This window comes from Sinohyriopsis cumingii, chromosome 1 (assembly GCF_028554795.1).
Source record: "Sinohyriopsis cumingii isolate HCF-2022 chromosome 1, ASM2855479v2, whole genome shotgun sequence".
Taxonomy (NCBI): Eukaryota; Metazoa; Mollusca; class Bivalvia; order Unionida; family Unionidae; genus Sinohyriopsis; species Sinohyriopsis cumingii.
The window spans coordinates 172,431,971-172,459,043 of record NC_142961.1 but is presented as its reverse complement, the minus strand read 5'-3'; the positions used below and the strand labels follow the sequence as shown (position 1 = coordinate 172,459,043).

The 27,073-nt window shown below is 36.3% G+C and overlaps 1 protein-coding gene across 2 annotated transcripts in view; it reads left to right on the top strand.

Moving 5' to 3' along the window:
* LOC149808391 (solute carrier organic anion transporter family member 4A1-like) overlaps positions 1-27,073 on the top strand; it is a 123,549-nt gene that overhangs the window by 31,674 nt on the left and 64,802 nt on the right. Inside the window, exon 1 of one of the 2 annotated variants that reach the window (XM_089976581.1) lies at positions 11,925-12,072. The exons of the other annotated variant lie outside the window; for it this stretch is intronic. Coding sequence (XP_089832707.1) covers positions 12,058-12,072 — 15 coding nt within the window. The 5' untranslated portion in view covers positions 11,925-12,057. Of the gene's footprint in view, positions 1-11,924; positions 12,073-27,073 lie in introns of those variants that run through there. 2 annotated transcript variants of the gene reach the window in all.

Sequence of the window (27,073 nt, the reverse complement as noted above, 5' to 3'; positions counted from 1 at the left end):
TACATGATAGTTTTCGGGAGTATTTATCTGATTTGACATCTGCGCGCGATAATATCATTAGGTAAATAGAAGTTTTAAATTTTATAGTTAATTCTTCTGAAAATATTTATAATAGAATTAGAGATGTAGTTCTTAAGTCATCAAGCGATTATAAAAAATCCTTCACAGCCAAATACAAAATATCCGAAGCTGATATTGCAACATTTAAGTTCCCTGATTATAATCCAGATAAATTAAGAAAATCTGTCAATGATGTCATTGATGAATATTTCCTAAAATACTCGATGCGTGGAAAAAACTAACACCACCTCCAACTGTTCTCAGACATAATAATGATCCACACGGTGGCGGCAGGCACGTTTCTCCGGGAATCGTTAATATAACCAGCACGATTGTAGTCAATCTGGTTTGTGACGTAGTCGATGGTAGCTATCAAATAGACCTCGGAAAATCAAATCAGGCTCAACAAGGATATATTTTATATACATTTACACCACACGTTACCCCTGGAAGTTTAATCGTGCAAGAACCAACTAATCCTGTGTATCTGCGGTGTCACAATAATATGTTAACACGAATAAATTTTAAGCTCACAGACCACCTTAATCGCTTAATTGACATGCGTGGAGAAGAGATTGTGATAAATCTGTATGTGAAATCTTAATTAATCCAGTAAATGTTATATAATGTACCAGCACGTGATTGTTTTTTATACATGACAAAGAAGCACTTGAAAAACGCCATCAGAACAGTGTTGTCAAAACACAGAGCAATTTAGCGTTAATTTAGTTATTGATGAATACGGAAGCGAGATCAGTTAGATGAGCTCCGCCGAGAACATATTATCGAGATCATCTGTAGAGAGATCAGATTCTAAATTATACACACTCCTGTATTAATCTCGATCAACTTAAAAAAATAATATTTCAGAATAAATAAATATAATCACTGATGGGATAAATTACACAAATTAATCAATTTTGTACAATCTGAAATGAATCAATCTGATGGGGTAATTGGTACTGAAAATTACACAAATCAATCAGTTTGCTAATTCTGATGGGGTGGTTGGTACTGAAAATTACACAAATCAATCAGTGTGCTAATTCTGATGGGGTAATTGGTACTGAAAATTATACAAATCAATCAGTTTGCTAATTCTGATGGTGTAATTGGTACTGAAAATTATACAAATTAATCAGTTTTCCAAAAAATACTACAAAAAAATATTGTATTATTATTCTGAAATATTTTTATTATTATTCTGAAATATTTTATTTTTTTGTGAATCAATCTGATGGGGTGGTTGTTACTCAAAAGTATACAAATTAATTAGTGTGCTAATTCTGATGGGGTGATTGCCACTTAAAAGTATACAAATCAATCAGTTTGCTAATTCTCATGGGGTGGTTGGTACTTAAAAGTATAGAAATCAATCAGTTTTCCAAAAAATATTTTATTATTATTCTGAAATATTTTATTTTTTTATGTAAATTAATTCTGATGTGATATACATTGAGGGAAATTATACTACTACTCAGTCGTTACCCACTGACATAATTTTTCTTAAGTATCTTATGCGGGTACTGATTGTTTTTTTTGTTTCGTATTCGCTGGATAATCCCGACCTGATCTTTTCTATTGCAACAGAAAGAGGAATAAATTCATTTACTTGATCATCGTTCACCATAGCCAGTGACTGAAGCTGCCTGAATCCGCTTTATGAACTTATATTGAGATGATATAACATACTTATTTTCATTTTTAAGTTCTTCTAACGTTTCAAAATCAGATATTATTTTTTCAGGATTTAGTTCATCAGATATATTAATTCCGTTTTCTTCTAGTTTTTTAATAGCAGAAATAATGTCTTTGATATTTTCATGGTTCATTATATAATATATAAATCTTTAAAATAAAAAAAATTATCCCTGAACCCCTATCGAGTCTTTAGCGAGTTCAAGGTACAGGTACACGAAACACTACCCCGCTATGAGAGCCCCTAACCCGTCAAACGACGGTCTAGAGGCCCAGGAGGGTGTGTTTGGTGAAGATATACAATGAAATGGATATATACAATGAAATGGGTATGTACAATGAAATGGGTATGTACAATGAAATGGGTATATACAATGAACGAATGACGGTACAAACATATATTATGAAACGAGTTTTTTAGCAAGTTCATTAAGTATCAATGAAATGGGTATGTACAATGAAATGGGTATGTACAATGAATGAAGGACATTACAAACATATATTATGAAACGAGTTTTTTTAGCAAGTTCTTTAAGTATGAAATGAAATATATACAATGAATAATTGAACAAAAGGACGGCACAAACATATACGCTCAGCAAAAACCCACCCACAATAATCAAGCCCGTGGGTGATACGAAAATATGTATCAACCACCGGTTGATACGTGGTTGAGTTTTGCTGAGCGGGGTATCTGGCGGAGCCCCCAATTATTATAAAAATCGCAATTATGCGCAAACCACCGACATGTTGTCAGCCATGGGGATTCCATCCTGGACCGCGAGCGTCACAGTCCAATACGATACCGATTGAGCTATCAAATCTTGTTACAAACATATGTTTCGGAAGTTAATATATAGCTAATAATCATTGAAAAGGAACTAATTTCGAATATATTTACTCAAAATACAATTCTGAATTCAAGAAATACGTTTACATGATATATTTTCACCAAACAAAGCTAAATTAAGGAATTTCCTATTTACTATACCACGCCATGTATGATAGAACATCCGGTCTAGATCATCTAATTGCTAGACTGGTCAAAGGGAGTTTACTCGATAAATAAATAATCACACATACATACACAATCTCGCATAATATTTCTGCACTGAACAAGGAAAATGCAACTGATTTTTAATTCCAAACACTATCGTGGACCTATGAGTCAGTACATTGTACATTATCTAAAATTAACCCGCCACAAGATACAGACTAGACGCTGGATTCTGCATTCAGTAGGCTGGAATATACATGTCAGTTTTCTGTAGGTTAGATGTAATGTCTATGTGTTGCGCTGTTCTAATACTGCAGAAAAATACACGAACTGTATATTTTTGTAAGTTAGAAATCTGTATTGCATACTGTTCAACTTGCTCCACCAGGCGTCACAGACCTTGGATGTTGTATATGATTATGACCATAAATTACCTCCCTTTCATGAGTCAAAAAATAAGTAGTATAATAATGACAATTTCTGACCCCCCCCAAAAAAATAAATATAATTCGAGGTGGTGATGATAGTTAACAGTACTGAAAGGTGATTTTCTGCTTATATTTTTTTGAGAAAGCAGATCTGGTTATATTTTCTGCTACTCTTTGTACTGAAGACGGATTAATATCAAAGTATTTCGCAGCAGAACGTATCGAACGAAATATAATTACTTCGCCAGTTTCTGTGTTTGTGGAATTTACCGCCCTCTTTCCGATTGTTTTACATCTTCCAGTATTACCACGTGCAGAGTTCACGCTTTGTTTGACAACACGAAGGTTGGATAAGGAGTTGTTCTGAGGATCCCCGTAAACATGATCAATAACAAGATCATCTTTGATCACTCCGAAGAAACACTCATATGTGAATCGATGACACAGATATCTTTTCTTCCCAACTGTAAATCTAAGATAGCCAGTATTAGAAACAACGCCAACCGGTCTCTTCAACCTGCAGTGTCTGATCATGCCATTACGATCTGATTCATAGTTTGTTATTGTGGGATGTGGGACAAATATATTTTGCTCCATATATGCAATAATATTATTTGTTCAAATCATTGTTTGTCTGAAATCTTGATATATAATCCTCCACGGATTTTATAGCGTTTTCACTATTATTAATTTTTTTGTCATAATATCTTTTAAGTTCTCTGAACCGTTTTCCTCCGCACTTTCCACATAATTCTGTTTTTCCTCGCACTCCAATACCACATCGCAGACACGGTATTCGTCCTAGACTTCCCCGTCGTATACTTTGTAAGTGCATCCAACAAAATTCCTTTCTGCAGGATTTGTTGCATCGATTTACTGAGCCGATCATCAACCATTTGCATTGAGACATTGTATATATATATATAATTTTCTTTATTTAAATATTTGTTTTAATTATATGAATGAGTTTGAGAGATTATCCCAGACTAGGCCTGTTAAATATAAATTCAACCTCGACAGACTATCTTCTGATTTACCAGTACGAGATTTGGTTGATCCGAAAAATAAAAGTTTGATCAATAAAATTCACGACGCCAAGAAAGAATTTTACACGGATGGTGCATCTTATACATGGTCAACGTTCAAGATTATACGCAATACTGTCAAGGACGCCACAATGAATGACAAGCGAGCGGCAACTATCATTAACTACATCGCTGAGTATGAGGGCAATCAAAAATATTTCTTCAGAGTAAAATTTATTGTATTAACAGAAACAGCTAGTTGGATTATCCGTGACAAATGTAACAAGATAACCGGGTGGGATATTTCGGATTAACAACAGAACACGTTTTGACGACACAGATATATGGTTTAATGTGGCGATTTATATGAGTAGTGGATGATGAAGATATGTGCGTATTTATAATCCAAATATTGGATCTATTTAACAAAAAAAACGCACAGTTTCAAAGATGAAAAAAATGTACAAATAAATTTAGGTCAGTAACCCTAAAACACAGGATAAATGATTTCACAAATGATTCAATAATGGAAAGATGAATATAGTTCACTCAAATAGTAAACAATGTAAGCGTTTACACATAGTAAAAAAAATGTATTTGCTCAGGTAGCGAAATTATGTCACTAAACAAGAACGGATATACAATCTATCCTTCCAGTCCTGAATAATACACTGGGTCTTACTAACCCAAAATTAGCATACAGCTAAAAATACATGTGTGGAGATGCACTCCGTCACCCGTGCACCATATCCGCTCCACAGCTCCCCCGAATCAATTCCACAACCAATATAGACTCCGGACCCTCGGAATACTATGATCACTTGAAACATTAGACCCTCCGGACACTTGAAATATTAGACCCTCCGGTCCCCCTGGTCCTTTGACGGCTCTACAGCTGGGTCACCTTAGTCACTCTTGACATTCCGGACGCTAGACATTAGACGCTCCGGCACCTTAAACGCTCCGGACACACGGACGTTTCTACCCTCTGACAACACCGGACACCCCGGATATTCCTACCATCAAAAACTCAGCTGAAAATATACCCGATACAGTGTACTAAACTTGATACAGACATAACGTAAGGACGTTATACATGGTAAGTTAAAAAGATTATATTATAATGGCAATTACAAAACAGAGGTTCAATAGTAAACCTAACCCTGCTTGATAAGACAATAGTAAACCATTCTTTTTTAAAAAATGTAGCTTTACATTACCAATATAAGTCCTGTACTACGTCGCAACAAGAATAAAAAATGCACGCATTATGGTATGTAAAGAAAACTATAACAAACATGCAAAGGCAAATATGGTAATACACTAGTTATCACTTAAAACCCAAAACATTACCTACCCCTACAGCTGGAGTTGTGCGAATCCTTTAAGCAGGCCGCTTGCTGACAAAACCATTAGTATTGTAAAGGTCCTTTACATGTAGTAACGTATTTATACCTTTAGAATTTTCGTTATTCTTTATCAAAGGCACCTTGCACGTGTGGCACAGGACGAATCGTACTCACGATTTCGAAATACATAGACCATATTATAAACACCCTCGGGTATCGTTGTACAGAGAAAAAGAAACGAAACCCGAGTACATGTATTTAATTAACAACATTTACACCATTCCGTGACAACAAATATGATCCTGTCCTTGGCAATAATAAAATTGCCATATTAAGTAAAAATTCCAGACCGGGTCTATTGACGGGTATTGACAAACCGTATTATGAGCGAGCGTATCCTGTAACAGCGGTTATTTACGGAATCTATGAGATAAATAAAAAAACCCAACGTTGATAAACTGACACCCATGAAATTTTCAAGGTTAAATTGTGTAGCCGAGCGAGTAATAGAACACTTTACAAACGCGATGCGTGGAAATGGATTAACTGATTTAAGACGTAAAAAAATGAACTCGTGGGCTGATTCAGTTAAGGATACCGGTGCTACAATAAAAGATGTTGCTGAGTTAGGAAAATAATAAAATTTCCAATAACCGTAGCGACAATAACGGGAGAAGTACTGTACGAATCGAAATATAAATCGAAAGGAGCTCCAATAAATATTATTGATCATAACGCGCACGCATGGACCAGCGCAGTAACAATATTTCCACGTGATCGAACTATTAGATTTTACCCCCCAGATATGTTTGATTTTATCAACGAAATAAGTAAAAACGATCCTGTATCGGTATGGTTATTTAAAAGTAATGAGGAAGGTGAATTTGATCAGTTTGTTAGACCAAACGGTGAAATATATCGCACAGAATCTCTCCACGATGAGATGAAAAATCTCGCGGAGAAGTTTTCCAAGTACAAACACGCGGAAAATACTGACAAATTACTAACTAATTGTTTTACCGTTCCATCTGTTGCGGCTCATTTCGCTAGAGAAAGAAATTCATGGAAACCAACACGATTTGATTTACTCGAGGACGTACGCGCAAGTTGCGTCGAATACGGACACGATGGATTGTGGAATACCAAATATAATTACAACGATGTTATTTCGGTTGATATGGTTGCATGTTATCCGGGAAGTTTTCTATGATACGGCGATTGATCTGCATACTTTAAAAGATTCGGTCACCCTACAAACGAGATGACGCGAGTGGCAATTAATGGACCATTACCTGATTTTGATCTGACTGGATTCGCTTGTGTTGAATCATTCGAGCTTAACGAAAATCTTCACAAGATTTGTTATGCTTGGTTTGGCAGACATTTTTGTGAAAAACGTTGGGCGCCTATAGTTTTATTACGATATTTGCTAGATTGTGCGGCACTGACATCGTTGGTGGTTAGTGAGGCAATTATATCATATCACGCGCAGACGGAAGTTTGGTTGCCCATGTCAGATTATATCAGTGCTGATGAAGTTATTAGCGAGTTTAAGGAAAAATGTCCTGATGTTTCCGAAGATGATATTATCAAAGAAGCTCCTAAAATTCTCGAGATTAAACTTAAAACCGCAAAAGATCTCGGTAGAAAAATTATAGGTAAATTTACTCAGCGTGGTGCATGTGATCATAAAAGACATCACACACGATTAATTTTAATGATGCCGAGTACGATTTTATAATTGCTGATACAACAGCGAGAAATATGTTTGTAAATCGAGAAAGTGTTTATTTATCCGACGGAACAAAATTGGGTACGATCGTTAGTTATATAAATGATATCTCCCCACAGTATACTCATCTAAGATCTTCCATGTTGGCTTATGTTTCTATAAATTTATTATCGATGATTAATAGATTTCCTGAGACCGCAGTCAGAGTCGCAACAGATTCGTTTTATATTTCGAGTAAATATTTAGAGTCTGTTATGATATTTACAAGTAATGATGAACGATGGAGTTCGTGGAGAATAAAAGAGGAAATATTACACAATTATACAGAATCAGCAGATGTTCCGATGAGACATTTTTATCGTAAGTGTAATAAAATAGCAGAAATGTCGAAAGCGCCATCGTTGAGTGATCCAATAACTAGATATAAGACAGTATATCTCAATGGACCTGGTGGATGCGGCAAAACGACTCGAGCGATTAATGTTTTTATAAATTCAGATATGATCGTGCTGACACCCACACATAGACTTGCACGCGAGATGAAACAACGGCAAGCACAATCGTGCACGTATCATAGTTTCTTTCGGTGGCGCGGGGATACATGGACTCCTGAACGAATGGGAGAAAAATATATACCTAAAATAATTATTTGGGACGAAATATGCACGGTGTCATTGGATACATTAAAAATGTTTCTTGATTGGTTGCTGACGAAAAATACCGCTATAATAATGTGTGGCGATCATGGTCAACCGCCGCCTTTTGTTGGACCATCTCCACATGATTGGTTAAAAAATTTCGTCGATTATTACGAAGAAATAGACGATGATCATAGAGCTCTTGATGCAAATTTAAAGGAATTTAAAAAATTAATCAGATTACAATCAAACAAAATTCAGTGTGAAATAATACGCGGAGTAATCTCAGAGAGCTCAATAAATGATTTTTTGAATTTATGGAGACCCACCGATTTGATCGTAGCAAGCAGAAAAATAATCAGAGACGATTTACAACAGCAGTTATTTCAGCTGCATAAAGAAAAATATTCAGAATTACCCGTACCGTTATGTTATAGACCATCAGATACACGAAAACAGAATATTAATGTTGATATTCCAGGACAGACTGAGAATCAAAATCTCGTATTAAATGATATTGTCGCTGTTGATATCAGTGTGGTCGAAGATGCATTACGCGCTGACAAATCTCCATGGGTGTTGGGATACGCTATGACGATCCACTCGTCTCAGAGATTAACTATTTCTGACACACGAGTCTGGATTGTGGACGATCACATCGAGTGGTCAAATTTAGTTTATTTAGCGGTATCGAGGGTCAGAAAAATATCTCAATTACGTAGAATTATAATTCCTGAAATCGTTAATAAATTTAACGTCATTGATGATGATATAATAAGAAAAAAATTAATCGGATAAAAACAATCTGATAAAAAAATAAACGCGACTTTGATCTTGATGTTGAATTTATTATTGAATTAAAACAGCAGCAGAATAATCATTGCGCAAGTTGCAATTGTATAATGCTGTGGAGGTATTCTAGTAATGATTCAAGACGATTTACCGTAGACAGAAAAGATAATAGTCGCGGTCATACACGAGAAAATACCATGTTGACCTGTCTTGAGTGTAATCGACGTAGAGGCGCCAGCGCCTTGGGTGCTGGCACTAGTGCTAGTTAAGTGATCGCGGTGGTAGTTGTGTATCCGTGGGAATTATTTGTAGTTGTTCACGTACAAATCCACGTTGAGGAGCAACCGAATCTAATCTGTAGATTGCAGGTCTACCTGGCGATCTTGTCACGGTGGATATTTTGTGTGTGGTAACGCTCTAAATAGGATCAGTCGCTCTCGCGCTACCACCTTCAAGTTCACCCGGTTCATATAAATATCTGACTGTAACATCACCCAATATTTTTTGTTTTTCAACATCTTTTCGTTGTGTTGGTATATTTTTTTTTGTGACTGCGCTAATGGGTTTCATGTTGGTTGTTCGTGTGATCTCGCTATTTAATGCAGCTATCACGCTTGGTAATCTTGCAACCCATTCACGAGATCTTTTATCTTGAATAAATTCCTTAGCATATTGATATCTAAATAACCGCTCAGCAAGTGTTCGATTAAATCGCTCAACAATTGCCTGATCACGGTGAATTGCAGTATGACCTTGTCGTATTTTGGTATTATGTCGTTTCATCAACGATGATACTGGACCAAGAAATTCCTTACCAGGATCAACCTGTAGCAGCTGTGGCCCTCGCAGACCACTTTGTGGTCCACCACCTCGTTGATAAATTCGTTCAAACGCATCGGCTACTTCAGATGATGTTTTCGTTGATAGCGGCTCTGCCTCCTTATATCTACTTGCAACATCAACTACAGTTAACGCGTACTTGTACGTTTTTCCACTCACAGTATCATGTGGTAAAAACAGAATATCTGCTTGATGAACTTCATTAGGAACACTAACATCGAAATACGCGTACTGAATTCGTTTCGGTGGTGGTAGATAAATTTGCCATATTGCCTGTTTGGATAACCAAACGCTAGCAGTAGAATGTTTAACCGCTGCTGCATCAGCGAGTTTACCAATTGCTACTTTGCCTCTCCAATATCCATTTGGTGAATAATAAATTAATTCCATTATATTACCAGACCCAAACGCTAATTTACCTTTCATCGCGGATCTTACTAACCAATTAGCTAATGATTCTTTAATATTTTTATTTTTTATGGAATTTAACGCGTGAATTAATTTCACATCTGCAATATGCCTATCCTGTAGATTTTTACTTTTATAAGCTACATCATGAATATGACAAGCTCGATCAATAGCGTTTACTGGTTCCTCACCTGGTTTTGGTTGATCCTGATTATCAAGTCTGATATCGAGTCGAGTACCAGGACCGCAATAACTATATCCTGGTAGATGTTTTTCTCCTGGGTATTTAGCCCATGGAGTACCCGGAAACTTTGACATCAAATTAGCAATATCACCACCGCCCTTATTAGGTAAAAACGAAAATTTCTTTCTACCGCATACAGCACATTTTCCACCGTAACGTAAACTATTTTTTTATTTTTTGTTATAACTGTAACTAAATCAGTGGTCGGAGTTTTAACTCTACAGCGTAAACAATATAAATTCATGTTATAATATATATGGATATAATTGATTTCTCAGCAACTCGGCAGTGAGAACCTGTTAAGCATCATCCTGGCTACCGAATTCCATCAGAATGATTATCATGGGACCATCTGGATCGGGTAAGACGCAGTTATTACTTAATCTGATAATGAGATGGTTGAAATGGGATAAGTTGTATTTGGTAGCACCATCCGCTGATGATCAACGATGTTATGAAGTATTTAAAGATTTTAACGAAAATGCAAGATTACTGGACGAAGTTAATGATGTCATAGAGTTTATAACAGATATTGATGAAGCACCGTCCGTTGATTTTTTAGACGGATTTATTAATAATTTAGTTGTATATGATGATGTGATGCTAGATAAACAATCAAATCAAGCCAGGATATTTTCTCGCGGCAGACATTAAAATACAGATGTTATCTATGTTACTCAGCGATATACACAATACCAAAAGTAATCAGGGACAATTGTAATATTTTAGTTGTGTTTAATGGCGTAGACACACACACGCTGCGAAATATTCATCAAACTTGGTGCAGCGGTGACATGGATATAATTAAATTCAGAAATTTCTTTTCACGAGCGCAAGCTACTCCGCATGGATTTATAACAATAAATTTACATGATCCTAGAACAAGATATCGTGTTGGTCTTGATAAAATATTTGGATAAATTAATAAATTTAATTAAACAGATATCATTAATATAATGAACAACTGTGCGTGGTTAATTCAAGGAACAACAGATAAATGCAACAAAAGGTGCCGTGGAGAATATTGAAAAAAAACATAATTATATTTTAAAGAAAAATCCTCATGCTGGTTCACGAAGTTGTGTTGGATGTAACAACGGCGTTAGAGGATTACATCAGATTTGCAAAAATTGCGGTGGAGATCGATACAGAAGTTTGATGATATATTACAGAAAAAGAAAGAACATAAATCCAAAAATAGAAAAACCACCATCAGAACTTGAATATTACTTGAAGAACAAAACAAAAGATTCCCATGATTCAGATGAAGATTCCCAAGATTATTGAGCAGCAGAGGGGGTTCGTCTACAATTCTGTTTGGGACAAACAATAATCGTAGACGTGGTATTGACCTCTATGAAGGGTCACTATTTTTTTTGGTCTAAACACAAGGGTGACCATTCCCTTAAGTGGTCTGTTCACCCTCTCTGCTGCTATGCTACATATCTGCGGCATGATGCCCCGACGCTAGACATCACTATAAACTGCCACATTGCAGACATCGTAGCGATATGGCTGAAAAATTGTTAAAGCTACGTTGCAAATCCAAATCACATCACAACACATCGTAAAATGAGTAAGGCATTCACCTGTGTGCAGTTCTAACTCTCAATCGAATTTGTTCCGCTTTGTTAATTTCGACAGACATGCCCATACGTTACTAATTATAGCTATTCCAAATGTAGTGTTTATACTTGGCTAGGTATACACTATTCTTGACATAGTTGTCGTGAAAAGTTGCCGTTTTACATGTGCAACTTATTTATTATCTCGTTGGAGGAGTAAAAACAGGAGCAGAAAGGACATATTCCAAATTATCTACGGTTTCATTGGACTTTTTCGGAAAATGGACAAGAACCTGGTAAGTTATACTATACTTTGTATTTCTCATAGATATCATTTGTGATATCATACCTTTTTGAAACGACTTCAGGACGCATGGTCACTATAGTTCGTAGGTGGGTTGTAGTTTTGTGAATTTAACGTTATTTATTAGCAGAAGATAGTGTGTATATGGCGGTCAGAATATCTTGTGGAGGAGGAACTCGTGAAGACCACAGGACCGCTCATGTGGCCTAGTGGTTAGAGCGTCCGCCTCAGATACGGAAGATCGTGGGTTCGATCCCCTGCCGTGTCATACCAAAGACTTACAAAAATGATACTAACATCTGCGGTACTTTTAACACATTATTGGTTATATCGCACTGAGTAACCGGGCGCTTAATGCCTTTCTATAGGCAGTCGACATGCATAGTCGAGTCGCTCCATTTCTTTCCTGTATTAACCTCCTCTCTCTCTCTCACACACACAAATTGATGTCCACTGTATGGTTAAATTATTTACGAAATTACATTCAAGATCATCCAATTAACACGAGTGTATTTCTAGAGATACTTTGTATCAGGGCAGCGTGAAATCAATGACCTATCTTCTGGTACAATAATATTCCGAGCTCTTGTGTTTAATTGTTTCACAACCATACGACCCTCGGGGTATTACAATAGTTTCATGCAAAGTCTTGGACGTGCGTGGATTAAATACATTATTATTTACTCCAATATCAATAAAACTGCATAATGTACTTAAAAGTTTATCATTAGCCTCATTATGTTTGGTATCTATTCTGCCATACAGAGACGCATTACCAACTACAAGTATACATGTGTCTGTTTCTTGGACATTTTAAAAAGCAAGAATTATTGTGTACTATTTCTTTGATAATAATACGAGCTCTGTTGAACACTGTAATGTTTGTTTTCTTTGAATTAAATCCAATTCCTATTTTATGGACTACCCGTAACCATTAACTGATCTAAACGCCACTTCGAAAGACTTAAAAGAAGGCAATAATCATTGTCTAGTGTTCTTGTGTAGGCACATGAGATTTTGTTGATCACTACAATGTGAATTTTCTTGAAATTATATCCAATTCCCATTTTATGGAGTACGCGTTACATATAAACATTAACTGATCAAAGCGCCACTTTGCAAGACTTAAAAGAAGCATTTCGTCTGCTACATCAGGACACCGGCAAGGATTATCCAAAAATACAAAATCATGCTTGTACGTTGATAAAGTTGTTGTTGTTGTTGTTATAGGGTTTAACGCCATTTTTCAGCACACGATAGGCTATACATGGCGGCCAGTATTAATGGTGGAGGAAGAATCCGGGAAAACCCCAGAAAGAACCACCGACCCACGAGAAGCTACTGGCAAGCTTTCTCACATACCCACATTGGCTGAATCCGAGACTCGAACCCACGCAGAAAGAGGTGAGATGGCAGCGATCCGTAACGAAGAGCGCTTTAGACCACTCGGCCACTCGGGGCCCCCGTTGATAAAGAAGTTCATTCATAAATATAATGTAAAGCCACGGAATAATTCATCATCTTGCTGTGTTCCTTTTAAAGCAGGAAGTCTTCGAGAAATTCTTTTAATCAGAATAATTCTACTATAGATATTCGAGTATAAACTGACTGTCCCTTTCCATATTCTTGAGTTGATCCCAATATGATTTAATTTAAAATAAACTATCATGCCATAAGTTGTCAAAAGCTTTCTGTGTCAATAAAAGTTGCATACAACATGCTTCTGATTTTATTAGCATAACAAACTAGTTCATGTATTGAATAGGAGGTTATGTTACAATCCAGACCCTTCTGAAAGCCCCCTTGGAGAAGATTAATTGAAAACCCAGAATACGTAAGATCACTATGTATCCTATGTAATAAAATAGAACTTTGAAGAGTCGTTATTGCCTGATAATTATGACGATCACGTTTTTGCTTTCTTCCTTCATTTAAATAGTGTTACTATTAGACTTTCTTTTAGTTGATAAAGAACATGAACACATTTCAATATGGAGTTGCAAAGAGTAACCAAGAGACATCGAAGTTTATTTAGCCAGACCTGTTAAGATGTTTATAATTTATAGTATCTTCTCTATCCGCTTTTCCATATTTTTAACGTCAGGAAGTAGTGTGTGTGTGTGTGTGTGTGTGTGTGTGTGTGTGTGTGAGAGAGAGAGAGAGAGAGAGAGATATTAGGATTGTTAATATAGCTTTAACAATTTTTCAGTCATATCGCTACGAAATCCTTCGATGATCCCTCGATTTCACTAACTTTCTTGAAGAAATCCTTATACTTATTGCTTAGTTTCCGACGTACATAAAATATGTCAACGTATAATGCCCACTGATATATAATATCTTCAAAGTCACGATACAGAATGGCTCAAAATCGCAAGTCAAACGCTCTTTGAGATTTTCGTTTTCTTAAATTAATTAATAGCTTTCTAAACTTGGGTTTTGTCTACATCTGTAAGTTTATCAATGTCATCATTTTCTTGCTTCCAACCGTTTGACACACATTTTCTGTTAAGTTCTCAAAAGGTTTTTTTCACACATTTGTAAACCTATGAAAAAAACATATTTTAAATTCAAACTTTAAGTTTCTGAATGCTTTCTATCAATCATATTTATTCAATATAGACCCATCCTTGATGAAAATTAGTATGCGCAGAAAACGATGCGTACCGCGGCATTCTGCGGATTTACTTGTGACTGACTGAAACGCTTGTTTTCAGTTCTGCACCTAGAGAATCTGGTGGTCATTATAGTAAAAAGTCTTTTTTTTTTAAAGTCAAGCATCTAAAAAGTCTGAAATTCCATAAAAAATATGATCTCAATTTTTTTCCCTTACAAATATGGTAAGCTCTCTTAACGTTTTTTCTCTTAAAAATCACTTTTTTGTTATAATTATGACACGGCCAGACTAACCCATATTTACTCATTCATATCAACATCCATTTATAGACTCCATTCTACCTTATATAATCGGTACAGTGAGTCATACATGAGTGTATCAGACCATGACAGGTGCCTTGCGAGCAATTGTTTATACATGTGCTTAGTACACTTGCAAATAGCTAAAGTTCGAATTTCATCGTGTTTTCAATGTGTGGTCTTATCATCAGTCAAGCAAAATAACCAAATCTACACCCGACCAACAAGTTTAAAATAAACCTGATCTACGTCATTATGCACTATAGATATCGTTATTACTAAAACGGCTATCACTAGTCAGTGTCTTGAATTCAAATAAAAGTACAAGAACGAGCTCTTACATAAAGTGAGATGAATATGTCTAAGTGGTACTCAGTCTATTACATAATGTGAGATGAATATGTCTTACTGATACTCGGTCTATTACATGTGAGATGAACATGTCTTATTGATGCTCAGTCTATTACATAATTTGAAATGGACAGGTCTTAGTGACACTCAGTCTATTACATAGTGTGAAATGAAATTGTATTAGTAATACTCTATTACATAATGCGAAATTAACATATCTGAGTGGTATTCAGTCTATTACGTAATGTGAAAAGAGCATATGTCTGGGTGTCGTTCAGTCTGTTACGTGATGTAAATTGAACATGTCTGAGTGTTATTCAGTCTGTTACGTAATGTGAAATGAACATGTCTGAGTGGTATTCAGGGTATTACGTAATGTGACATGAACATGTCTGAGTGGCGTTCAGTCTGTTACGTGATGTAAATTGAACATGTCTGAGTGTTATTCAGCCTGTTACGTAATGTGAAATGAACATGTCTGAGTGGCGTACAGTCTATTACGTAATGTGAAATGAACATGTCTGAGTGGCGTACAGTCTATTACGTAATGTGAAATGAACATGTATCAATGTTGTTAAGTCTATTACGTAATGTGAAATGAACATGTATGAGGGGTATCCAGTCTATTACGAAATGTGAAATGAACATGTCTGAGTGTTATTCAGTCTGTTACGTAATGTGAAATGAACATGTCTGAGTGGTATTCAGGGTATTACGAAATGTGAAATGAACATGTATCAATGTTGTTAAGTCTATTACGAAATGTGAAATGAACATGTATGAGGGGTATCCAGTCTATTACGTAATGTGAAATGAACATGTATGAGGGGTATCCAGTCTATTACGAAATGTGAAATGAACATGTCTGAGTGTTATTCAGTCTGTTACGTAATGTGAAATGAACATGTCTGAGTGGTATTCAGGGTATTACGTAATGTGAAATGAACAAGTATCAATGTTGTTAAGTCTATTACGTAATGTGAAATGAACATGTATGAGGGGTATCCAGTCTATTACGAAATGTGAAATGAACATGTATGAGGGGTATCCAGTCTATTACGAAATGTGAAATGAACATGTCTGAGTGGTGTTCAGTCTATTACGTAATTCGAAATTAACGTGTCTGAGCGGTGTTTAGTCTATTAATCTGCAAGCATTTTGAGATCTGAATACACGTTGGAGTGCAATGTTTGTTTACAAATACAAACTCAGATTATATTGCGGTATAATTCATACGGGGTCCCAGCTACAATCCACTAAGCATGAAGGCTGTATTGAATTTTAGATAAAGAAATGAAGAGGCTAATATGTTATTATTTAATATCATTTCGTACGCTGGGAAAAGGTAAATGGCTAGATAGAACACACACACACATATTCACACGTACTCTTACTTGTACACAAAACGTATTAACACTGAGATACGTTTAAAATCAGTCGTAATTTTGCACGAAAACAGTTGAGCATGCTTGCATTTGTTAAAGCCGCATTTCTTTCTTTGACATTACGATTTAAATTTAGCCCATAAACCGTAATCAATATTCACAAGGTTTATTTTTTTGTGTTTATCTTTATTATGTATATTATTTTAATAATAATAGCTTCCATAAAGTTTATTTAGTTAATGACATGTTAATGCTGAAATCACAAGATTGCAGTTTCGTCTGTAATATGAGTCATGTATCAAACGCATATATCCATTCATTCACGAGTTTCAAGGTTAAACAGTAATTTTAGGTACAAGTAAACATCACGTGATGCCACAAAGGTATGAGTTCTGGGAAAGGATAGCCTGGCCTAATTTGCAATCAGCCTGAATTTTAACTGCTGATTTTTTTAATGTAAAGTGATTTCGAAGTGTCAAGAAAATATCACTGAAAGCCTAGTTTTGCAATTTTCTCTATTGTACATAAGCGTTTGCTACGCGGAATTATACATTCTCTGTAGCAATATTGCTCTTGGAAGAGTTATATCAGAGGATTTTTTCATTTATTTAATATAAGCATTAGTTCGAATTGCAGTGCTCTAACATTCATTTTAAGACTATTTCCATGTATAATAGCTTATGAAATGACTATGTAACATAAAAATACATTTCGATTAATAGTTATATTTTATTTACCGTAAATTCATTTAAATCATCGCTTAAATCAAATCGCGCAAGTCATGACACTACTTCCTTCCCCTGTCAGATGTTTCTTTCAAGTCATGACACTACTCCCTTCCCCTGTCAGATGTTTCTTTCAAGTCCTGTGGCAATGGGCGAGTGACAAAGCAGCAGCTGTGGATACACTGGAAACTGTAGACGCAGACCAGTATACAGGCTGCACAGGGCATTGGGCTGCAGTTTACTGTGCGAAAGCAGCAGCCCTCATGGTGACTGAGCAGTCAATTTTAGGATCACGCTGCTTACCTCCATAGCATGAAGACGGGGCTGGAAAAGGTGCCGTAAGCATTGCCTGCTTCAGCTTAACTCAGGGTCAGCATACCGCAAATTACGGGACACCTAGCTTAGTTGTCAAACCCCTAGCTAGAATACGAAGGTAAGGCAATTCACCATCGATGGATGAAAAGTAAGCAAGCTGACAGACAATGCATCAAAGGACAGACCGGAGAGAAGAAAAGCAGTAGGTGGTAATGAACTTACCAGATTCAACATCTAGTAGCAGCCCTGAGTGAAACAATTTACCGAAGTTGGGGCCAGCTACACTTTCTTCTGGAGTGGCCGATGTAAAGAAGAGTGACGTGAACCTTGTTGTAGGTTGGCAATACAATCACAGCTAATTAGCAAACTCACAATCTCCAAAAGGTTGTGATGGACAGTCTAACGAAAATGAGTATCCCACTGTCAGAAAGAGACTTGCAACTTTCACCGGTGTCTATTCATCCGCCATGACTAACCAAGTTCAAAGTTTCACCACTGGTAATGTTAAAATGTATTTTGTAAGAATATTTATAATTGTCAGTGTTATTTTAAGATTTTCCTTACATACAATGAAGCAAGTCACAATTGTACATCTGAAATATACGCTGAAAACAAACATGTTATTTATTTTCGTCTCCGCGTCGATGCTGCATGTTATTTACACCGTCCACAATACTAAATGTAACATGAAACATTCCCTGCTCTCTGCATAAATCACTTTTGCAACAAAAATTAGATGAAATCATCGATAATCAAAAAATGCACTTTTACATATTTCATAGCTTTCATGTCGTCTAAAACATTTGTGACATAATATTTTCTTTTATTATATGTAATAACTTATTTTCGTTTGATAAACACTCGTGTATTGTTATAGGATTAAATGATCATAGTTGGGTATTTATCGATGTGTAAATGAAGGACTTTATGTTAACTTTGTGAGTGATTTGGTAAAATTTACACATCGATAAATACCCAACCATGATCATTTATTCCTTATATCTCCAAATTCGTCCTTTTTTTTGTCAAATCCACTTATTCCATCAACAATGCATTCCAATTTAAGTAGCGCGTACTTTCCTTTTATTCGCCGCTTTACATCGCGCCAAACCGCTCAGGTGGCCTAGTGGTTAGAGCGTCCGCCTCGGATGCGGAAGGTCGTGGGTTCGATCCCCGGCCGAGTCATGCCAGAGACTTAAAAAATGGTACTAACAGCTGCCTCGCTTGGCGTTCAGCATTAAGAGGTTAGTGTTAGGACTGGTCGGCCTGGTGTCAGGATAATGTGACTGGGTGGGACATCATGCTACATGTCTGCGGCATGATGCCCCAGTGCTAGACATCACTATAAATTGCCACATTGCAGACATCGTAGTGATATGACTGAAAAATTGTTAAAGCTACGTTAAAAATCAAAATCACATCACATCACATAACACATCGCGCCATAATACATAACCTGTACAGAATCACACGAACACATTAACTACAGTCACATTTACGTTTATTCAGAAACTTCATACTTTACATATTAGGCAATGGCTACCGATGGTTTCAACACAATTAATTTGTTTACAGCATTCTTGTTCAATTTTAGTCAATCCCATCTTCTAAGTCAGATGTCCATGACCTTACATAATAACAGCTGATATGGAATGAACAAGTGTGCTAGATTAAATTTCCAATCAAACATTAAGTCATAATGGATTTTATTAATGAACAACATGGAAATATTAGCAAGATAGTGTTATCCCTTACTAATATAAAGGTAACAATTAAATAAATTGTATACAGGAATAACATTTTATATCATTCTCAACAGCGTTAATACTTATGAGGACCCGTTCAGTGATCTAATGTCAAATGAAATTTAACTACTGTCCCAGTTACGTTTATTCTGCAACTTCATACTTTACATCTTAGGCAATGGCTACCCGTGGTGTCAGCACATTTCTTTTCATAAAAAAATGACATTCTTTTTAATTTTAGTATGTTCTATACAGGAATAACATTTTGTATATTTTTCATCAGCGTTAATACTTAACAAGACCCTTTCAGTTATCTAGTGTGAAATTAAATGTACAGTTGTTAAATGTTGAGTTGCTCTCAAAACCAGCCATATGTTTTGTTTGGTTGCATAGTTGAGTGCTGGAGTGCGGGAAGGAATTAATGACAACATTTCCAAAATAATTTAAATTAGCAAAACAATTACCTTTATTGATTAGTATATACATTTTTCAATTGTGTTAAATCACATTCGTGGAGTTGGCAGTTTTACCATTTAAAAACTGTATTCAGTCTTTGACTAATGGTCTCATAAATATTTGTTTTTATTATTGTGTAAGTGGTAATATTCACCATACCACCAACACCCACAGACGTTTTTCGTTTAAATAAGCAAACAAATTTAAAATAATAAAATTAAAAAAATTACATTTGAAAACGCCAAAGTCCCATTTTTTGTTTCGTTTCGTAGCCTCTGAATATTAATTTATTTCAATAGCTTTTAAGTCCTCCTCAGATAATTTGTCGAATCTTGGTTTATATCCCTCAGCGGCTTCAAACATGGTCCAGTTCCCACGCTATTATTGTTGTTCTTGTGAATGGCTAGGGTGATTGAGGTCATGGGGTGCTGAGTAAGGGAATTTATCAGTCTATTATTCTGTTTCATTTTCAGCGTTTGTAACATCCATCGTATTATCGTCAAACCCATCTTCATCTTCTTCAATCGCTGCAATTATTTCTTTTAACTCCTTATCATCTAATAGTTTAAAAAAAACTCCGCAGAAAATCGCAAAATCACCGTAATCGGCCATTTTGCGCGACTCTGTAGCGGACGAACGCCAAATTGTAAACTATGCATTTCAATCAAAGAATATTTGAAAAAGTATAAAAAGGGTATAATTTATATTTGTTTGCTGAATAAAAAAATCTAAGAGATGAAACAGTCATTTCACAATGATGTCTCTGCAATATTTATTTATATTGCAAACAGTACAAAAACCGAAAGTAGTCCAAAAGTGTATCAATGTGTAAAAAATTCCAGATCAATATCACGTGACCATTTACAGCCAATGGTATTGCAGAAAATCCGTTTCATTTATAAACATTTGAATTATATGTCATAACGGTTTCGTGTAACAAACTCTCTTATGTCTTGGGTAACAGTTTTATTACTTTCTGACGACATGAATTGTTATCTATGGGACTATAGAGCGACACTGGAAAAAGGAACGTTGCGAGAATGATTGGGTCTGTATAGCGACAAGGGAAAATGGAATATAGCGACAAGGGATTGGGCGTGTCTGGACTCAACTTCCGCGCGATATTGACCAACAAACACAAACATCGCCTGGCGGGGCGAGAACCCGTACCATTCATGCCAAAAAAAAAAAGAAAAGAAAAAACATCGCCCGGTGGGGACAGTGGCAACATTGTTGCACATGGATGACCTCAATCGGGCGGAACAGTTACAGATGAAAAAAAAAACATGTAACGCTTGTCGGGCGGAAAATATAATTTTATATAACACCTTAAAAGAACACTTTTACCTAAAAGCCAAAACTAGTGTGAGTATATGTATGGGTTTTTGTTTGAACGCCTTCGTGTGTGTGTGTGTGTTTTCTTTGTATGTGCATTTTGTTTGTGTGCGCGCATACGTTTATATGTGTTTGTGTGTTTGTTTCTTTCCCTTAACGAAAAAGCCTTGTCTGCTCAGTGTGTTTGTATTTTCTCTTATCAAAAAAGCCATTGTCCCTGCTCAATGTGATTGTCCTTTTCTCTTAAGAAAAATCTTGTTCCTTAACAAAAAGTGTGTGTGTATGTATGCATGTGTATTTTTATGCACGCGTTCGTTAGTGTGTGTTTTGTTTGTATGTGTATTTTGTTTGTGTGCGCGCGTTCGTTTGTATGTGTTTGTGTGTTTGCATTTTCCCTTAACAAAAATCCCATGTCCCTGCTCAATGTGTATGTTTTGTGTGAATGTGGAATATGTGAGTAGAACCACTAAATCTTTTGCTGAGGTGATTTTAGGTAATGGTGAGCTTTGTAGATAACACATTTCCTTCTTCACAACGTATTAAAAGTAACTAACCTGGATTTTATTAGTATGGGTGTGGTGTTTTGTATAAAAATGTATTTTAGATTAGCACTCTCATCACTATTGATAGTTTGGTATGTGATTCTATGTCTATAAAGTTATATGGCCCGCCCCGCCAAGCCAAGCATTATAGCTTTTTTGCCTCTGTCCCTGTTTCACCCGATTTAGGTCAGCCACTTTCAACACTGTTGCCAGCGTCCAGTACCATGACGTCATCCCTCTCAAATTCCCCTTGAGCCTAGACAGGTCCAATCCCTTGTTGCTCTACATTCCCTATGTTATATTCTCCTTGAGTCTAGACAGCCCAAATCTGGTCCATGTTAAGTTCCTGTTATGAGTCCAAAGTGCCGGGACCTTATTTTAACACAGAAGTCTACTTGAGACTATAAATCTTGAGGCTATAGTGCCGGACCACTTTTGTAACATGCAAGTCTACGTGAGACTATATCGCCTATATTGAGTCTATACAGACCAAATCCATTGTCGCTCTACATTTTCTTTGCTCATTTCCCCTTGAGTCTAGACATGCCCAATCCCTTGTCGCTATGCTTCAGTTTCCCTTGTTTCTATACAGTCCTAATCCTTGTCTCTGTGTTCCATTTTCCCTAGTTGCTCTATAGTTTCACCCATGTTAGAATTCCCCATGTTAAATTCCCCTTGTCGCCAGGGTACAACCCCTATTTTAACACTAAAGTCCCATTCAAGCTAACTTGCTTATATTGGTCCTAGACAGTCCCGATCCCTTGAAACGCGATAGTCCCACCCATGTTAAAAAGTCCCCATGAGGCTCAAGTGCATTCACCCAAATTTAACACTAATGTCCCATTGAGACTAAAGTATCCTTATTCACGACTATTGCATGGCCGTTGTACAAACAAAAGAGGGTAGTTGGTTAGAAGTACGTGTGCGTGTTGTACCTTTACAAGGTCAGCTAGTTCAACTCGAGGTTCAAATTATTAATAGCAGAATATGATGGACACTCAAAGGGAACGATGCGATAAACTAATCAAAATGGAAGTACATCTGTGAGTTGAAATCACCAAGAAAGTCGTTTAAATCATGAAATACAAACGCGTGCGTGTTATGGTTTATGCTATTTGTGGAATCACCACTGCGACCGCCGTTGACCTTGGGGTTGCTGAACTTTTAACTACAGTAATCATGAAGTCAGATGGTTCTTGCACCAAGAAGCAGATAATGTTTTCATTGTCTTATCAATGCCAGGGAGACGTTTATTCTTATCAAATGTACTTATGTTAATCTGAACTGGTGAAATTCCAGATGATTAAGTATTATTCTTCTCTTATCCCAAGAGTTTTGTTGAATGGAAACAGTTTGAAAACAGGGAGACCATAATATACGATCTCTAATATATAACTTTGTTCTTGGGTTACTTGAGCGGGAGTATTTTCGCAAACTATTTCTTTGCTAAATAAAACTGCCGCATCCATAGTTATTTTTGTATTTTATTTCTGGATTCTTGCCAGCTGTCCTCTTCGTAATTTGAGTAAGACATTCACCTCTGTGCGCAGTTGTTGTTGTTGTTGTAGGGTTTAACGCCATTTTTCAGCACACGATAGGCTTATACATGGCGGCAAGTAATAATGGTGGAGGAAGAACCCGGAAACCCCCCGGAAAAAACACCGACCCACGAGAAGCTACTGGCAAGCTTTCTGACATACCCACATTGGCCGAATCCGAGACTCGAACCCACGCAGACAGAGGTGAGATGGCAGTGATCCGTAACGGTGAGCGCTTTAGACCACTCAGCCACTCAGGGGTCCCTTCTGTGCGCAGTTCTAACTGTCAGTCGAATTTGTTCCGCTTTGTTAATTTCGACAGACATGCCCATTGGTTACAAATTATAGTTATTCCAAATGTAGTGTTTATACTTGGCTAGGTATACACTATTCTGTACATAATTGTCGTGAAAGGTTGCCGTTTTACATTTGCAAATTATTTTATAACTCGTTGGAGGAATAAAAACAGGAGCAAAAAGGGCATATTCCGAATTGTATATGATTTTATTGGACTTTTTCGGAAAATGGGCAAGAGCCTGTTATACCTTGTACTTCTCCTAGATATCATTTGTGATATACTTTTTTGAAACGACTTCAGGACGCATGGTCACTATAGTTCGTAGTTGGGTTTGTGTTTTTGTGACTTTACCTCTATTTATTATCAGATTATGTAATGTATGTAATGTATATGGCGGCCAGAATATCTGGTGGAGGAGAAACTCTAGAAGACCACAAGAAGACCCACCGACCCACGGAAGCTACTGGCCAACTTTCTCGCATACTCACGTTGTCCGAGCCGGATACTCAAACCCAAAGGGACAGAAGTGAGATGTCAGTGTACTGTAAAGACGAGCGCCTTATACCACTCGACCACCCGGGGCACGTGTTACCAGTCAGAATAGTAACAATGTACGATTTCCACTTGTAGTGAGGAGCGGTCATCTTGGTGTCAACAGTTTTTTTTGGGATGGTTTTAACGGTACTTTTAACACTTTATTGGCTATATCACACTGAGTAACTGGGCACTTTTCTATTGGCAGCCGACATGCATAGTCGATTCACTCCATCTATTTCTGCTGTATTAACCTCCTCTCTCTCACACACAAACACACAAACACACACACACGCACAAATTGATGTCCACTATATAGTTACATTATTACGACATTACATTCAAGATCATCCCATTAACAAGAGTGGCAATCGTCATTATATTGCCCTAATGGACACCTCTGGCTTCCTCTCTGTTTAACCGTATGTTTCTGTCTCCCTCTCACGCACTGATGTCCACAAGTTATATTGTTGGCTACATTACATTTGATATAATCCAATCAACAGTAGAGCCAGTCCCCGTTGTATTGTCTTAATAGTCATAGGACCATCTCTATGTCTGTATGTATGTCTGTCTGTCTGTCTCTCTCTCTCTCACACACACACACAGACACAATGATACTTACTTGTTATTATCATTTGCTACATTTCTTATGAGAGAATCATAACAGCATTAGTAACAATCATTTTTATATGGTCATAATCGTCATCACCCCTTGATATTATCATATGAATGTATTGTCTTTTTTAATCCAAGGATTGTGTTACAGCTTAAAAATAATAGTCGAGCTGTCGGATTCAGTGGTACTATATCACTAACTTCAACTGTCTTTGTATGTTCCTCACACATCGATGTTGATTTATTCCTGAACATTCTACTGCCTGATGCTTGATATTTCTATCCAAGGAACCCATTTCCATTTTTTCCCTTTTCTGGTGATGGCATTGTCCGTAAAAATGGCATACATCTTTGATTTATGAGCTCTTTTGTTGCATGTGCACATGAGCGTGCATAAATATATGTAGATATGGTTAACATACACGCAAAAGTTCACCTTAAATATTGTTTCTTTCACGTTATAACAGTGGGATTAAGATTTAGGTAAACTCAACTTTCACGGTTGCAAAACATCTCTAGAGGTAAATCCATTATAATTATTACAAAATTCATCGTCAACTGCAGTTCATCGTCATCCATTGTGATTAGATAAATGCTACAAATAAAGACCCACACAGAGTTATTGACAAAGATTGAACAAGGAATACGTTCATCATTAGCATCGCTACAGTCAAACGTATCGTTGTATATTTTCTCCGCATGGAAGTAACAGTCAAAATGCATCTGAGATGGAAATAATTAAGTTATCCATTGGTTGTCAATTGCTTAAAAGAATTAGCTTAGGTCATCATTCTTAATGGAGATTACAGTATTGGACATCAATTAGAAGTGCATGTACACATGCACCAATATGTATCAATGTTATCACAAAGCAGAAATAATAAATCATTGAGGGGCAAACTGATTGACAACGAGTACAAGCAGATTCATCCAGAGATGAAAAACGTTTTGTCACGATATTGGCAACGAACCGACATGGCCCAAGGGATCCCGGATGTGTTCCTACTTCCCATACTACAGAGCCTAATTGTAATTAAGCAATAACTTTTGAAATCGACTGGGAGAAAATATCTTCATAAAGTCTAACTTTCAGTCCATTTTAATATCGAAATGAAATTGGAATTTTGTTTAATTGGCGGTCGTGGAATATGATAGCTAAACAGACGGATTAAACATAACTGGTTTGCAAAAAAACTTCAGACAGCCAGGAAAGGTGCTGAAAGAAATTAGTTTTGTTATATTACTGTAAACTTGAATTGGGACAATACCTAATAAGCGTAATGCAACGTCAGTTCGTGTATTTCTAGAGATACCTTGTATAAGCTTAGAGAGAAATCAATGACCCCTCTTCTGGTAAAATAACATTATTAGCGCTTGGGTTTAATCGTTTCACAACCATACGACCCTCGAGGTATTACAATACTTTAATGCAAAGTCATGGACGTGCGTGGATTAAATTCATTATTATTTACTCCAGTATCAATAAAACTTCATACCGTACTTAAAAGTGTATCATTACCCTCATTATGTTTGGTATTTATTCTGCCATACAGAGACACATTACCAACTACATCTATACATGTGTCTATTTCTTGGACACTTTAAAAAGCAAGAATTATTGTGTAGAATTCCTTTGATAATAAGACGAGTTTTTGTTTATCACTACAATGTTAATTTATTGAAATTATATCCAATTCTATTTTATGGAGTACGCGTAAACATTAACTGATCTAAGCACCACTTCGAAAGACTTAAACGAAGCCAGTAAGCATTGTCTAGTGGTATTGTGTAGGCATACGTGTTTTTGTGGTAATTTATTGAAATTATATCCAATTCCATTTTATGGAGTACTCGGTAAATATAAACATTAACTGATCAAAGCGCCATATTAAAAGACTTAAAAGAAACATGTCGTCTGCTACAACAGGACACCGGCAAGGATTATCCAAAACTACAAAATCATGATTGTACGTTGATAAAGCAACAAGAAGTTCATTCATAAACATAATGTAAAGCCACGGAATAATTCATCATCTTGTTGTGTTACTTTGAAAGCAGGAAATCTTCGAGAAATTCTTTTAATCAGAATAATTCTACTATAGATATTCGAGTATAAACTGACTGTCCCTTTCCATATTCTTGAGTTGATCCCAATATGATTTAATTTAAAATAAACTATCATGCCATAAGTTGTCAAAAGCTTTCTGTGTCAATAAAAGTTGTATACAACATGCT